The sequence below is a fragment of the Triticum dicoccoides genome, chromosome 1B, assembly GCF_002162155.2.
Source record: "Triticum dicoccoides isolate Atlit2015 ecotype Zavitan chromosome 1B, WEW_v2.0, whole genome shotgun sequence".
In the NCBI taxonomy this organism is placed as follows: domain Eukaryota; kingdom Viridiplantae; phylum Streptophyta; class Magnoliopsida; order Poales; family Poaceae; genus Triticum; species Triticum dicoccoides.
Window position 1 is genome coordinate 40,675,895 of NC_041381.1, and position 16,691 is coordinate 40,692,585.

General features: G+C 46.2%; 1 protein-coding gene across 1 annotated transcript; it reads left to right on the plus strand.

The window, feature by feature from the left end:
• The first annotated feature begins 15,020 nt into the window (after positions 1-15,020).
• LOC119300614 (3-ketoacyl-CoA synthase 5-like) lies at positions 15,021-16,682 on the plus strand. Its single transcript, XM_037577520.1, has one exon. The coding sequence runs from the start codon at positions 15,065-15,067 to the stop codon at positions 16,499-16,501; it is 1,437 nt and encodes a 478-aa protein (XP_037433417.1). The 5' UTR covers positions 15,021-15,064; the 3' UTR covers positions 16,502-16,682.
• Positions 16,683-16,691: the final 9 nt, after the last annotated feature.

A 16,691-nucleotide genomic window follows, 5' to 3' on the forward strand; every position in this document is an offset into this window, starting at 1 on the left:
GTGCAAACCAAAGAAGAGAGTCTCCCAAAGCTTGGGGGAGGCTTCTCCAGTTGGTTTATGCTTTGTCTGATCATAATCTTAAGAAAAAATGAAATACTTGATATCTTTTATAATGGACTAACTGATGCTTCCAAGGACCACTTGGATAGTTGTGCTGGTTGTGTTTTCAGGGAAAGAACAATCTACGAAGCTGAAATATTATTGAATAATATGTTGACTAATGAAAATAATTGGACTCTTCCCGAGCCAGTTACTGAAGTAATTCCTGAACTAATTGAGCCAACTCCTGAGCCTATTCCTAAACCCACTCCGAAGAAGAGAGGTGTTTTATTTGTCAGTCCTGAAGATATGCAAGAGGCAAAGAAATCAATGAAAGAAAAAGGTATTAAAACTGAAGATGTTAAGAATTTACCTCCTATTGAAGAAATACATGGTCTTAATATACCGCCTGAAGAACCACATTGTCTTGATAACCCGACACAGGTAGTAAAGTTAAATTCTCTCTATAGATATGATAAAGTTGAGATACCCTCTACTAAATTTCATAGCCCATGCTTAGATGAATTTGATGACTTTATGGCTAGACAAGAAAGTTTTAATGCTTATGTTGGCAGAGAGTTAAAGAATAATGCTTTCGAGATAGGACATGTAGGTGATAATCTGGCTAGAGTTAAAGATGAACTTCACCGCGTTAGCAAATATGCTTCTATGGTTGCTACTCAAGCCGAGCAAGTGCTCAAGGCTCAAAATGATTTGCTTGATGAATTGAATAATAAAAATGACTTTGCTATTAGAGTGGCTACTAGAACTGGTAGAATGACTCAGGAACCTTTGTATCCTGAAGGCCACCCTAAAAGAATTGAACAAGATTCTCAGAATAATAATCTAGATGTTCCTAGTTCTTCTAAGAAGAAGAAAAAGAAAAATGATAGGACTTTGCAAACTTCTAGTGAACCTAACATAGGAACACTTGAGAATCCCAATATTACTTCTATCTCTGATGCTGAAACGCTATCAGGTGATGAACATGAACCTGATGATAATGCTAATGATAATGTTCATGTTGATGCTCAACCTAGTAATAACAATGATGTAGAGATTGAACCTGCTGTTGATCTTGATAACCCACAATCAAGAAACCAACGTTATGATAAGAGATTTGTTGCTAGGAAGCACGGTAAGGAAAGAGAACCATGGGTTCAGAAACCCATGCCATTTCCTCCTAAACCATCCAAGTCAAAGGATGATGAAGATTTTGAGCGCTTTGCTGAAATGATTAGACCTATTTTCTTACGTATGCGCTTAACTGATATGCTTAAAGTAAATCCTTATGCTAAATACATGAAGGATATCATCACAAATAAAAGAAAGATACCGGAAGCTGAAATTTCCACCATGCTTGCTAATTACACTTTTAAGGGTGGAATACCAAAGAAACTTAGAGATCCGGGTGTTCCAACTATACCATGCTCCATTAAAAGAAATTATGTTAGAACTGCTTTATGTGATCTTGGAGCCGGTGTTAGTGTTATGCCTCTCTCTTTATATCGTAGACTTGAATTGAATAAGTTGACACCTACTGAAATATCTTTGCAAATGGCTGATAAATCAACTGCTATACCTGTCGGTATTTGTGAGGATGTGCCTGTTGTGGTTGCAAATGTCACTATCTTAAGGACTTTGTTATTATTAATATTCCCGAGGACGATAGTATGTCTATTATCCTTGGTAGACCTTTTCTTAATACTGCAGGGGCTGTTATTGATTGCAACAAGGGCAATGTCACTTTTCATGTTAATTGTAATGAGCATATGGTACACTTTCTGAGGAAACAATCTCAAGTTCATAGCGTAAATACTATTGAAAAAGTTCCAACTATCATTTTTTGGAAATTTTTAATTTCCTCTTCCTACTGTCAAGAAAAAGTATGATATTCTTATTGTTGGGGATTTCCATATCCCCGTTGAGGTAACTTAGTGTTATTCGAAATTTCTCTGGTTCCGTGTTATTCGGAATGAGTTTGTTAACAAGACTTGATCAACCTTGTTAGCGGGTTCATTTTGATGACCACGAGATGGATGAAACTAGAAGGCACAACCTTCTGTACCCTCTTTTTACTTTTTGTTATTTAGAATAAATAAAGCAAAAATAGTATTATCTATCTGTTTTCTGAATTATCCGTGCATTAAAAAATAGTCCGAAAATAAAAGTGCTCCAAATGCCCTGCAAATTTAGTATGCTTTTTTCTGGAATATTTGAGGATATTAGGCACTGAAACCACTGCAAAAGGGGCAAGCACCAGGCCACGAGAGAGGAGGGCGCCCCCCCATGTAGGGCGTGCCCCCTATCTCGTGGGCCCCTGGCGGCTCCTCTCCACTTATGCCAGCACCCACACACTCCATCTTCTACCCAAAAAAATCCCCATCCAGCTCAAGCACGAGTTCTAGCTCGTTTTGCTGCGATTTTCGATCTCTTAGCTCAAAGCTCCATTCACAAAACTACTTTGGGAGATTGTTGCTTGGTATGTGACTCCTCCATTGGTCCAATTAGTTTTTGTTCTAGTTATTTATTCATTGCAAATCTTTGCTGTCTTGGTGACCCTGTTCTTGAGCTTTCAAGTTAAATTTTTGAGGTCCCAAGTAATTCTAATGCATGATATGGGCTCTAGGCACTTGTAGGAGTAGTTGCTAGCAATCTTGTTTAGTTTTATGCACTTTTATTTTGAAGTTACTAAAATTTCAGAAATTTTTCAGAAAATGTTGAGGAAACTTTTGAGGGGCTCTTCTAGCCAAAGTTCCCAGGAAAAACAAGCTAAAGAGAAGGAAAAAGTCAAGTATAATCTTCCTCGCTTAGCGGAAGTACGACCATGTGAATGGCCATGTGATGATTTCTTGAGAGAGGCTGGAATTTATGAAGACTTTTATGCTTTAATCGAGACTGCATGCCTCACTGGTTTCATCAACGATCGAATCAATTAGTATCTCTTACTCACCAATACTTTGGTGCAAAACTTTTATTTTTATCCTAAGAAGTCACCGCCTGAAGTGTCATTTTATTTATATGACGAGTGCAAAGAAATGTCTTTACATCATTTTTGCACGGTATGTAGGATACCTTATGAGGGAGAACTAGAGGAACCCCATTGTGAAGATGTGGCTGGCTTTGTTAATATTATTGCTATAGAAGAGCCAAAGAAGGGTTCTGAAGCAAAAGTCTCTAGCATACACTTTCCTGTTTTACGCTACTTTATCATATTTTCTAGTAGATGCTTGATTGGTCGTGGGAATAGTGGAAACTTGAGTGTTCCTGATATTATCATGCTTCAACATGCTTTGCTTGGAGACAATAGTTTTAATATGGGTGCCATCGTTGCTAAACAGCTAGCCTTTAATCGTACAAAAGGCCCCATATTTGGAGGTATCTATGCTGCACGTCTTGCTAGACATTTTCAGATACCCATCAGGCACCATGAGGAAAAGGAGACAAAATTGCCTCCTCACATTCTAGATTACAAAAGCATGGTAGCGCATAAGTTTATTGTTGACAACAAAGATAGGACGCTCTTGTATAAACTTAGATTCAATAAGAAACGCTTTGAGATTATTATCTTGCCTGCACCTCTGTTGTTTGATTTGCTTGCAGAAAAATTTCTTGTCACGCCGGAGGCGGTAAACAATCATCGAGCTCAAGCTTTTACTCCAGAACCTGAACTGGAAACTGGACTGGACCCTTATCGCGCATCATCTGTCCAGTGGGATCCGAAGATGACTAGCTAGTATTATCCTGATTATACCTCTCATTACACCGGAGAGAGTAGCGGTGGTCCTTGGTATTAAACCAACTTAGGCCAAAAGCCTAAGCTTGGGGGAGTACGTATTTCTCACCGACTTTACATTCATGTTCACACACTAGTCGTCGGTGCTCATACTCTTTCATTGTATTATTCATGCTAGTTTAAATTCCTTTTTCTAGTCTTTTTCTTGTCTGTTTGATAAACCTTGAGAAAAACCAAAAACATTAGTTAGTTTAATTTCCTTGCTTGTAGTAGAAATTAAAATGAAAACCCAAATGATTTCTTATTCTTCTTTTACTTGTCGAGAGATTTCCCGTGTAAATAGTTTTATTTTCTTTTCTTTCCTTTGGGGGTCGAGAAGTCAATATTGGAAATGCTTATTGGCTCTTATATGCATGATTGTTTATTTATATTTAGAGACCATATTACTTCTCTTCTCTCTTGAGTTGAATGCATGCAGATTCCAGCTTAGTCCAATGCACTCTTATTATTATACACATCGTTCGGTCGTGCGAGTGAAAGGCAATAATGACGATATATGATGGAGTTATTGGGATGAGAAAAGCTGGTATGAACTCGACCTCTCTTGTTTTTGTAAATATGATGATTCATCGTTCCTGAGTCAGCTATTATGAAGTAAACATATTTGCAATGACATTTAGAGATTATAGTTACTTGTGCCATGCTTGATTAGCTATGAGTTATAATGGTTTACCTTGCGTGCCAACATGCTATTAGAATGATTATGATGTGGTATGATGGGATGGTATCCTCCTTTAAATGAATTGAGTGACTCGACTTGGCACATGTTCACGCATGTAGTTGAATCAAATCAACGCAGCCTTCACGATATTTATGTTCAAGGTGGATTATATCCTACTCATGCTTGTACTTGGTGTGAATTAATTTTAATGCATGCTTAGGACTGTTGTCGCTCTCTCAGTTGGTCATTTCCCAGTCTTTTGCTAGCCTTCACCTGTACTAAGCAGGAATACTGCTTGTGCATCCAAACTCCTTAAACCCCAAAGTTGTTCCATATGAGTCCACTATACCTTCCTATATGCGGTATCTACCTGCCGTTCCAAGTAAATTTGTATGTGCCATACTCCAAACCTTCAAATGAAATTCTGTTTTGTATGCTCGAGCAGCTCATGTAACAACTAGGGCTGCCTATATCTTCCATGCTAGGTGGGTTATTCTCAGAGGAGTGGACTCCGCTCCTCATTCACGAGAAAGGGCCGGTAATCGGGATGCCCAGTCCCATGATCCAAAAAGATCAAAGCAAATCAAAATAATTAAACAAAACTCCCCCAGGGTTGTTGTATGTTGGAGGCACTCGTTGTTTTGAGCAAGCCATGGATTGGTGCTTGTTGGTAGTTGGGGGAGTATAAACCTTTACCATTCTGTTTGGGAACTTCCTATAATGCATTTAGTGTGGAAGATATAGCCATCTAATAGGTGTTGCGTTGACAGCGAAAGTATGCCGCTCAAAATGTTATTCGATCTCTATTTTAAAATCAAGCTCTGGCACCTCTACAAATCCCTGCTTCCCTCTGCGAAGGGCCTATCTATTTACTTGTATGTTGAGTCATCACCCTTCTTATTAAAAGCACCCGCTGGAGAGCGCACTGTCATTTGCATTCATTATTATTGGTTTATATTGGGTATGACTTGACTGGATCTCTTTTACCATGAATTACAATGTTTAGTCAGTCCTTGATCTTTAAAGGTGCTTTGCATTTATGTTTTGCGGTCTCAGAAAGGGCTTGCGAGATACCATTTTGTTATATCATGTTATGATTATTTCAAGAAAGTGTTGTCATTCGAGTTTTATTATTATGACTCGCTAGCTGATTATGTTATTGATATGAGTAATTGTGAGACCTATGTGTTATTGTGAGTATGGTTAGTTCGTAATATTTGCTGAAACTTGAATGCTGGCTTTTCATGTTTACAACAACAAGAGAAAATAGAGTTTGTTAAAGTTTTTCTTTTTCACTTTCAGTTTATCAACTGAATTGCTTGAGGACAAGCAAAGGTTTAAGCTTGGGGGAGTTGATATGTCTCCAACGTATCTACTTTTCCAAACACTTTTGCCCTTGTTTTGGACTCTAACTTGCATGATTTGAACGAAACTAACCCGGACTGACGCTGTTTTCAGCAGAACTACCATGATGTTGTTTTATGTGTAGAAAAGAAAAGTTCTCGGAATGACCTGCAAATCCACGGAGGGACTTTTCAGAATTAATAAGATTTTTTGGCGAAAGAATCAGGGCCAGGGGGCCGAAGGCCTGTCCATGAGACAGGGGGCGCCCCCCTAGGGCGCGCCCCCCTATCTCGTGGCCCCCTCGGACCTCCTCCGACCTCAACTCCAACTCCATATATACCGTCTTGCGGAGAAAAAAATTGGAGAGAAAGTTTCATCACGTTTTACGATACGAAGCTGCCGCCAAGCCCTAATCTCTCTCGGGAGGGCTGGTCTGGAGTCTGTTCGGGGCTCCCGAGAGGGGGATTCGTCGCCGTCGTCAGCATCAACCATCCTCCATCACCAATTTCATGATGCTCACCGTCGTGTGTGAGTAGTTCCATTGTAAGCTTGCTGGACGGTGATGGGTTGGATGAGATTTACCATGTAATCAAGTTAGTTTTGTTAGGGTTTGATCCCTAGTATCCAGTATGTTCTGAGATTGATGTTGCTATGACTTTGCTATGCTTAATGCTTGTCACTAGGGACCGAGTGCCATGATTTCAAATCTGAACCTATTATGTTTTCATGAATATATGTGTGTTCTTGATCCTATCTTGCTAGTCTATAGTCACCTATTATGTGTTATGATCGGACAACCCCGAAGTGACAATAACCGGGACACTTCTCGGTGATGACCGTAGTTTGAGGAGTTCATGTATTCACCATGTGTTAATGCTTTGTTCCGGTTCTCTATTAAAGAAGGCCTTAATATCCCTTAGTTTCCACTAGGACCCCGCTGCCACGGGAGGGTAGGACAAAAGATGTCATGCAAGTTCTTTTCCATAAGCACGTGTGACTATTTACGGAATACATGCCTACATTACATTGATGAACTGGAGCTAGTTCTATATCACCCTATGTTATAACTATTGCATGAGGAATCGCATCCAGCATAATTATCCATCACTGGTCCATTGCCTACGAGCTTTTCATATAATGTTCTTCGCTTATTTACTTTTCCGTTGCTACTGTTACAACTACTACAAAAACCCAAAAACATTTACCTTTTGTGTTGCTACTGTTACCATTACTATCATACCACCTTTTCTACTAAATACTTTACTATAGATACTAAGTTATCCAGGTATGGTTGAATTGACAACTCAACTGCTAATACTCAAGAATATTCTTTGGCTCCCCTTGTGTCGAATCAATAAATTTGGGTTGAATACTCTACCCTCGAAAGTTGTTGCGATCCCCTATACTTGTGGGTTATCACAGGGTTAGTCGAGCTACTGGGGCGCCGCCGCCGGGCCAAGGCAATGGCCGGGGCGCGCTGCCGCCGGGTCAAGGCAATGGCCAGGGCACGCTGCCGGCGCCAGCGTCAGGTGCTGGTCGTGGTGGCATGCCGCTCCCCAAGGCCGCTGCGGCGCACTGTGCTGGCGGGGCGCCCCTGGGGAGGCCGCCGGCTCCGGCCTTGCCGTCGGGTGGGTAGGGCGGACCGGGCTCCGGTCCTCGGCCGCTGGCTCCAGGCGGTGTGGCGGTGGCAGCCGCGGGCCGAGGGGCTACGCCACCAAGGCCACCCGTGCCTTCGGGTCCGTTGCCTAGACCGGCTCCTCCAACCCATGTTGTTGCTCGCCCGTCTCCGTCGTTGCAGTCCAACGGTACTACGGCTGCGCCCCGGGGTCATTGGGGGGATGACGGCTACGATGCCTATGGGGCTGGCCAGCACCGTGGTTCTTCGTCCATAGGTGGAGGTCGTGGTTATGCATGGCAAAGCGATGGTTCAGTTGAGAGGCCGTTCTTGGGTCCTTCCGGTGGCTTTGTTGAGGGGCCTTCTGATACGGGTCATCGGCAGCGAGGTGGTTACCGTGGCCATCGTGGTGGTCGGGGTGGTCGAGGGGCCCGGTACCGTCCACGTCCTCCGCCCCGACCTGTTGTGGTTGAGCAGATGATAGATAACGGGGCTGTCGAGGAGCCGGTGCTGACCGGTCACGCTATGGAGGTGGTGACGGCTCTTGCTACTGTTCAGGTTCCTGAGAACGAGGTTATGGCCGATGTGTCTATGGAGATGACAGACAGGGCTGAGTCTGATAGGGCGTCCAAGTGGGCGCGCAAGAAGGAAAAGATGCTTTGTTATCAATGTGGAGACAAGGGCCACTTCATTGCGGAGTGTGTGTGGCTCTGTTATGTGATACCTATAGTAAGTTGGCACACGACTCTGGGGACTGTCCGATACTGCGAGATCAGGCATCGTCTCTCATGATGTATGGAGTTTTCTGTGCTGAGCTAACGTTTTTCGAGTCTCCGAATGAGCGAGAGGTTACTGATGAGACCCCGAGCATGACTACAGGGATTGTCAAGGTCACCAGAGGGGAGGTCTCTGAGACACAGATCGTGCAGAGGCTTCGGGAGCTGGCCCCTGGCGATTTCCAGTGGGACCTTATCAGTCTTGCTGATAAGATGTTCAGAGTTGAGTTTCCTTCCGTGGAGGATCTGCAGAGGTTGTTGAGTTTTGGGATGTGTAAGGTGCCGGGAACTTATTGCATCCTTGAGTTTCATGAGTGGAAGCACGTGGAGCCTCAGGGTAAGCCGCTCACTCGGGCGTGGTTGCGCTTTTCCGGGGCCCCCTCCAAGCGGTTGCAGGATGCTCGGGTTGTGGCCAGCATTGGCATTTTGGTGGGGAAGCCTGAGCGAGTGGATATGGCGTTCACCAGAGCTCACGGGATTGCTCGGGTTCTGGTTAGTATTCCGAACATTGAGTATGTGCCGGAAGTGGTTAAGTGGGCTTATCGAGGCAGGATTTATAATCTGGTCATTGACTTTGAGGATGAGAGCCTTTTGGCTGCGGCGGCTCACGAGTCCGACGTGGATATGCACGAGGGTGACGGCAGCACGGGGGCAATGGAGCCGCCGGTCGATGACTCTGGACGACAGCTGTCCAAGGGACCGGGGTCCGAGACTGCGACGACCGGGGATGGAGCAGCCCCACCCTCCTCGGTGCCTACGACGACTCTGAGATTTGTGTCCTTCGAACCCTCGTCTGCACCCCCGAGGCTGTGGAGTGATCGGGTGGAGTCCGAGAAGGCTTTGAGCTCGTGTTGCCTGCTTTGGGATTTGAGGATACTGTCTGCACTATTCCCGGGGTTCTGGGGGATTCGTCGACCTTGGTCTGGGGAGAGGAGGAGGTGAGTCGGCAGGTGGCCACTCCCTCTCGTGCTCAGCACGCTGTACCCCCCCCCCCCTAGGACGTGACGCCAGTGTTCGTGGCTGGTTTGACGGGAGGAGTCCCGGGGCCGGCGGCCTCGGGCTGCTCTTCCTGCTGAGGTAGGGGATTCGGGGCAGGTGGCGCCCGTGTCCTTCTCTTCGTTGGGAGGGGGTCTGGGGCAGGTGGCTTCGGATACCTACTCTCCTGTCACATCTACCTCTCTGCTGGTGGCGGCTGTGCCATCAGGAGAGGTCTCAAGGCAGGTGGCCTCGGAGCCGTCTTCTCCTGCGGCGCCTGTGGTGGTGGCCTCTCTGGTGCTGGGTGGGGAGTTAGGGAAGGCGGCCCATGCACTCTCTTTACCCTGCTCATTGTCGGCTCCGTCCCGCGGGGCGCGCCAGACGTCTGAGGCCACGGTGAGTGCCTTTCCACTTCCTGGCGAGTCTGCTGGGGAGTCCGTGCAGGTGGTCCGGCCTTGCGGTTGGGGTGAGACAGGAGGCCCTACCCCAACCGGGATCTCTCGGGAGGAGGTCATTGCGTTTGGAGGGATTCTGGATCCGATGTCTGAGGGGCGACTGGTGAGTGGCCGTCTCCAGACTCAGCCGGATGTGGACGACATAAAGCAGTGGTGCGCCATGAGGGCGGCCAAGCTCCGTGACGTTGAGGTCACTACTGGTATGTCGGTCAATACTTCTAATTCTATTATGCATTTTTCCAATGATGAGATTGCTGAAAATGCAAATCAATTAGGAGTTTCACTAGGTAGTAATGTCACTGAAATCTCTAATTCTATTAATGATCTTCTGGATCTAGAGGCTGAGCGGGCCTTAGAGATGATTCGTAATATTGCGGCGGTTAAACCCATGAGTGATTCTGAGGTTGATGCACTGGGGGTCAGGGTGCTCGAAAATTTTTGTGCGGATCTTTTGCCGCCCATTCCTGAGACGGAGGTAGAGGAGGATTATACTAAGATGGTTATGGCTAGACCTTCTGAGACTGGTTGTGAGGACCGGTTGCAGAGTCAAAATGTCTCTAAACGCAAGTGGAAACGGAAGGTGTACCCGGTGTCGGCAGTGCGTAGGAGTGCTAGGATTCGTACGACTAAAAAATTCCATGATGAACTATGACAGGAATCTTTTGGAATAGCAGAGGTCTAAAGGACTTGGCTAAAAGAAGGTTTCTTGCTCAGGCGTCTGTCGAGCATCGTTTAGATTTTGTCGCTCTATCGGAGACTGGTAGAGATAATTTTGTGCCACAATTTCTAAATACCTTATCAGGAGGTATTGATTTTGATTGGCATTGCCTGCCACCGAGAGGGAGATCGGGTGGAATCTTACTCTGCGTTAGATGCGAAGCGCTAGAGGTTCGAAGTGTGGTTATGGGTGACTTTGTAGTCAAGTTTCGGGTGCGTTCAAGGAAGATTGGTTTAATTGGGCTTTGGTTGCAGTATATGGTGCCGCACAGCCTGAACTCAAGCCCGAGTTCTTGGCTGATCTCGTTCGGATTTGTGGTTCCGAGCAGATTCCTATCCTGGTGTGGGGTGATTTCAATATAATTAGAAGGCGTGAGCATAAGAACACTGATAATTTTGACGACAGATGGTCGTTCATGTTCAATACTATCATTGAAAGTCTGGACCTGAGAGAAATTGAGCTCTCGGGTAGAAAATTCACCTGGGCTAACACGCTGCCAAATCCGACATATGAGAAGTTGGATCGAATGTTGGCTAGTGTCGATTGGGAATAGAAGTCCCTGCTAGTAACAGTCCAGGCTTTGTCCCGTGGAATTTCTGACACACGCCGTTATTTGTGGACTCTGGTGAGGCCACCCACCTGGGAAAAAAACGCGTTCTCCTTTGAGCTGGCGTGGTTTGAACGAGAAGGCTTCCTTGATCTCGTGGCCAGAGAGTGGGATAAGGATTCAGGAGGAAAGACTGCGCTTCAGCGCTGACAGAATAAGATTAGGCATTTGAGGAGTTTCCTGCATGGGTGGGCTAAGCGTCTTAGCGGGATTTATAAGGTTGAAAAGGAAAGGCTCCTTTCCCTTATTCACTCCCTAGATGTAAAAGCAGAAACCACGGTGCTGCTCGCCGCGGAGCTTCATGCCAAGCTTGACGCGGAGATGAGGCTGAAAGAACTTCTTCGAGAAGAGGAATTGAAGTGGGCGTTGCGGGCCAAGGTCCGACGAGTAGTCCAGGGGGATGCGAACACTCAATTCCTTCACATGATTGCTAATGGTAAACATAGAAAGAAGAGGATCTTTCAGCTTGAGCAAGATGAAGGAACAATTTTAGGACAGGAAAACCTAAAACTATACATCACTGAGTATTACAGGCAGCTGTTTGGCCATCCTGAAGAGAAATGTGTGTCTCTCGATGAGTCCAGGATTGAGGATGTTCCTCAACTCACAGCGGTGGAGAATGATATTCTTGCAGCTCCTTTCTCTGAGAAAGAGGTGTTTGAGGCCATTTCGCAAATGAAAAATAACAAGGTGCCGGGCCCCGATGGATTTCCAGCGGAGTTTTATAAAAAGTGCTGGCATATCATTAAAGGGGATTTGTTGCCTTTGTTCAATGATCTCTTCTCTGGGTAGCTTCAACTTTTTCAGCTGAATTTTGGAACGATAACCCTTCTTCCTAAGAAAACAGAGGCTGTGAGAATTAAGCAATTCAGGCCCATCTGTCTTCTTAATGTTAGTTTCAAATTTTTCACCAAGGTCAGGACTAATAGGCTCACACAGATCGCGCATGCTGTGGTGAAGCCTACCGAAACTGCTTTCATGCCGGAAAGGAACATCCTTGAAGGGGTTGTGGTCCTTCATGAAACGCTCCATGAAATCCACACGAAAAAGCTGGATGGGGTTGTTTTCAAAGTGGATTTCGAGAAAGCATACGACAAGGTCAAATGGCCTTTCCTTCAACAGGCCGTACGCATGAAGGGTTTTGATGAAGCTTGGCGACGCCAGGTAGAATCCTTTACGCAAAAAAGGAGTGTTGGAATTAAAGTGAATAACGGTATAGGTCATTATTTCCAGACACACAAAGGCCTGAGGCAAGGTGATCCAATGTCCCCTATTTTGTTCAACATTGTGGTTGACATGTTGGCAATTCTCATTGGTAGGGCAAAGGAGGCCGGACAGGTGGGTGGCTTGGTGCCTCACCTAGTTGATGGGGGTGTGTCCATTCTTCAGTACGCTGATGATACAATCATCTTTATGGAGCATGACTTGGCAAAAGCGAGAAATATGAAGCTGGTGTTATGCTTATTTGAACAATTGACCGGATTAAAGATTAACTTTCATAAAAGCGAGTTGTTCTGCTTTGGTAGAGCCAAGGAGGAACAAGAGGCTTATAGGCAATTGTTTGGATGTGAATTAGGGGCTTTACCTTTTACTTACCTAGGTATACCCATTCACCATCGTAAGCTAACAAACAGAGAGTGGAAATGCATCGAAGATCGGTGCGAGAAGAAACTTAGTTGCTGGAAGGGCAAACTTATGTCTTATGGAGACCGTTGATTCTTATTAACTCGGTGCTCACGAGCATGCCGATGTTCCTACTATCTTTCTTTGAAGTTCTAGTTGGGGTTAGGAAAAGGCTGGACTTCTACCGATCTAGATTTTTTGGCAAAGTGATGAGCTAAAGAGAAAGTTTGACTCGCCAAGTGGGATATCATTTGTAGACCAAAGGACCAAGGGGGTATGGGTATTGAGAATCTTGAGGTCAAGAACAGATGCCTGCTTAGTAAGTGGCTGTATAAGCTTTCAGTTGAGACTGATGCAACATGGGCGCAGATTCTCCGTAACAAGTATCTGCAGTCCAAGACTTTGTCACAGGTGACAGTGAGACCAACTGATTCGCCGTTTTGGAAGGGGCTTATGAGAGTTAAGGCAGCCTTCTTTAATAGAACAAAGTTTATAGTCAGTGATGGCAACAATACCCGTTTCTGGGAGTTTGGCTTGGTGATACACCATTGGCACTCTAGTCCCCGTCCCTGTATCGTATTGTTCAGCGACGTGATGCGCTAGTTGCAACGATTATATGCAGTCCATTCCCCTTAATATCTAGTTTTGGAGGGTGCTAGTTGGTGATAGATGGGAAGCATGGCTTCATTTGATGAGTAGACTGATGGAGGTTCAACTATCTCATCAGCCCGATCAATTGTGTTGGAAACTTATTAGGTCTGGACAATTTACGGTTAAGTCGATGTACATCGATGTCATTAACTCGAGTGTCATTCCTAGTTCCAAACATGTTTGGAAAGTAAATGTTCCTTTGAAAATTAAAGTGTTTATATGGTTTGTACATAAACAAGTCATTTTAACAAAGGACAACTTGGTTAAGCGCAATTGGACAGGATCTACTAGGTGTACTTTCTGTGATCGGGACGAGGCCATTAAGCACCTCTTCTTTGAGTGCCCGTTGGCGAGAATTTTGTGGCGCACCGTGCAAATCGCCTTTAACATTACTCCTCCGAGTTCGGTCGGTACGTTATTTGGAACGTGGCTTGATGGGATAGAGTCCGATACAGCTAGACACATTCGTGTAGGAGTACGTGTGTTGTTATGGGCAATTTGGAATTGCAGAAATGATTTGGCTTTTAACAGAACAACAAATATTCATTTTTTGCAGGTTTTATTCTGAGCTACGGCGCTGATCCATATGTGGTCCTTACTCACTCCGACGGAGGCCAGCGAGCGTTTGGTTACTGGATCTGTCCGGTGGGAGATGGTAGCGCGGGATATCTTCAACCGGTTTGGTTGGCGGTCATGTAATAGGATAGGCGATTAGTTTTCCTATCTTTATTTTGCCAGCCGGTTGTGGCTCTATGGCCTTTTTTTTTTACGTTGAGGCTCTCTGTGAGCTAGCCTTTATTTTGTTTCACGAATTTAAGATCTTGTTGAACCTATTTGATTTATAAATGTGTCCGTATGCATCGTTCTGATGCAGAGGCCGGGAGTCCCCTTTTTTGAAAAAAATAGATTATTCTGGGATATTTAGGTTTAGAATTAAGCAAGGGGGTGACAATACAAGAGAAGGTAATACGAGCAAGATAAATGAATCTTCTACAACTGGTAACTTACATTTGGATGGTTTCTATGCTATGCACCCACAGACGGAAAAGTATCTAAAAGAAAACGTAAAAACATATGTTTACCGCAAGCCAGATTTGCTACAAGAGGGCATGTATATGGTCAACACTTTTGAAGAGATGTTGAAAGGCGATATGTGGACCTAACTCGGCAAAGATGTTGCCTCAAAATATTTTGGAAGTGTTATCCCACCGAATTCGTTCAATCGTGATACAAGGTTTTTTTCATGTGTGTTTTAAGGAGGCTACAGTGAATGCTCCCACACTAATATTCCGAGTTTCATCTGGGAGGGGACTCTTCCGATTAACGACTCTCATCATTCGTGATGGTTGGTGAGCTGATCCTTTAAATTTTAGCACGACGACTTCTCATCTATCTACTTCAACAAATTCTACCACAACAAGATTTGACCGGCTATGGTGATGGAGGGGTCAGTACGATGACTCGCCTTCGGTTCGCCCTAGTGCTCCTAGTCATTGAATATTGGACCTTGTTGAAAAAAAACTCTTACAAGATGGAAAATTTTGAAAGAGTGTATCATGTGCTTCATTTATTTCTAAGTGGACCATGACAATTGGAGTACCACAGTGCTTTTGGATCAGAATATTTTCTCCATGACGCTGTAAAGGCTGTGTCGGTTGCCAGCGCAAATAGCAGGACCCAAAACAGTTGCATGGGGACGACCGAGTGCTTTTTAAAATGGCCCAAGTTGGATCGGCCACCTCAACACATGAACCAACCAACGCCTAAAAACAAGCACCTCAAACCCCTCAGCGCACCTAGCAACATGGTGAGCAAGCACCTCAAACCCCTCTACCAGCTGGTCGTGAACAACTTCCTCATCGTCGTCGTGGCACCAGTCACAGCCCTCGTCGTTCTCCGCAAAGCCGCGCAACTCGGCCCCGACGAGCTGCTCTCCCGGCTCCATGGGCTGCGGCAGGTCCATGTCTTCCTCGCTGTCTTCCTACCGATCGCCATAGCCACCCTCTACTTCATGCGCCGCCCTCGTAGCGTGTACCTCGTGGACTACGCCTGCTGCCGGCCTAAATCCAATTGCCGCGTATCCATAGGCTCCTTCATCGAGAGCGCCCGTCTGTCACCGTACATCGACGACGGCACCTTCCATTTCATGTCGCGCATGCTGCAGCGCTCGGGCCTGGGCGACCAGACCTACCTCCACCCTTCGCTGCACCACATACCGCCGCACTGCTGCCTGAGCGAAAGCCGCGACGAGGCGGAGCAGATCATCTTCGCCACCATCGACGACCTGCTCGCCAAGACGGGCATAAGCCCCGATGCGATCGACATACTCGTCACCAACTGCAGCGGCTTCACCCCGACACCAACCTTCACCGAAATCATGGTGAACAAATACAAGCTCCGAGGCGACATCCGGAACGTCAACATGTCCGGGATGGGGTGCAGCGCCGGGGTGATCTCCCTCGATGTGGCAAGGAGCCTCCTGCAAGCGGCGCCGCGGGGCGCGCACGCCCTTGTGGTGTCCATGGAGATCACCTCCTTCATATACTACACCGGACCGGACCGGACCATGCTGCTGCCAGGTGCGCTCTTCCGGATGGGCGCGGCAGCGGTGCTGCTGTCCACGTCCAGGGCCAAGTCCCGGCTCCGGCTCACACACATCGTGCGAACGCTCACCGCCGCCAAGGATAGAGCCTACCTGTGTGCGTCGCTCAAGGAGGACGAGCATGGAGAGACGGGGATATACCTGTCCAAGGACCTCGTGCCCGTTGCCGGAGAAACGCTCAAGGCCAACATCGCCGCGTTAGGGTCCGTCGTCCTCCCGCCGTCCGAGAAGCTGCTCTTTGCGCTATCCTTCATCGCCCGGAAGGCGCTGGGCAGGAGGATCAAGCTGTACGTGCCTGATTTCCGCATGGCCTTCGAGCACTTTTGCGTCCATTCCGGCGGCCGGGCGGTGATCGATGCGGTGCAGACCAGCCTGTGCCTGTCGGATGAGAACGTTGAGCCATCACGGATGACGCTTCACCGGTTTGGGAACACGTCCAGCAGCTCGCTGTGGTACGAGCTGGCGTACATCGAGGCCAAGGGACGGATGCGGAAGGGTGACCGCGTGTGGATGGTTGGCTTCGGCTCTGGCTTCAAGTGCAACAGCGCCGTGTGGGAGTGCATAAGGTCGCCCAGCGACGTCACCACTCTTGGCGCGCCCTGGGCTGATTCCATCCATCAGTACCCTGTGAAGATCTAGAAAGTACTCCCTCTGTAAAGAAATATATGAACGTTTAGATCACTACTTTATAATGATCTAAACATTTTTTACAGAGGGAGTAATAAGCAGGCTAAAGCGACGGTGCATGTACGAGAGTATGACTCGAGTCCCGGCAATCATATCCTTTGATTTTTCATGCTCTAATATTTCAAGAATGTATTTGTAGACT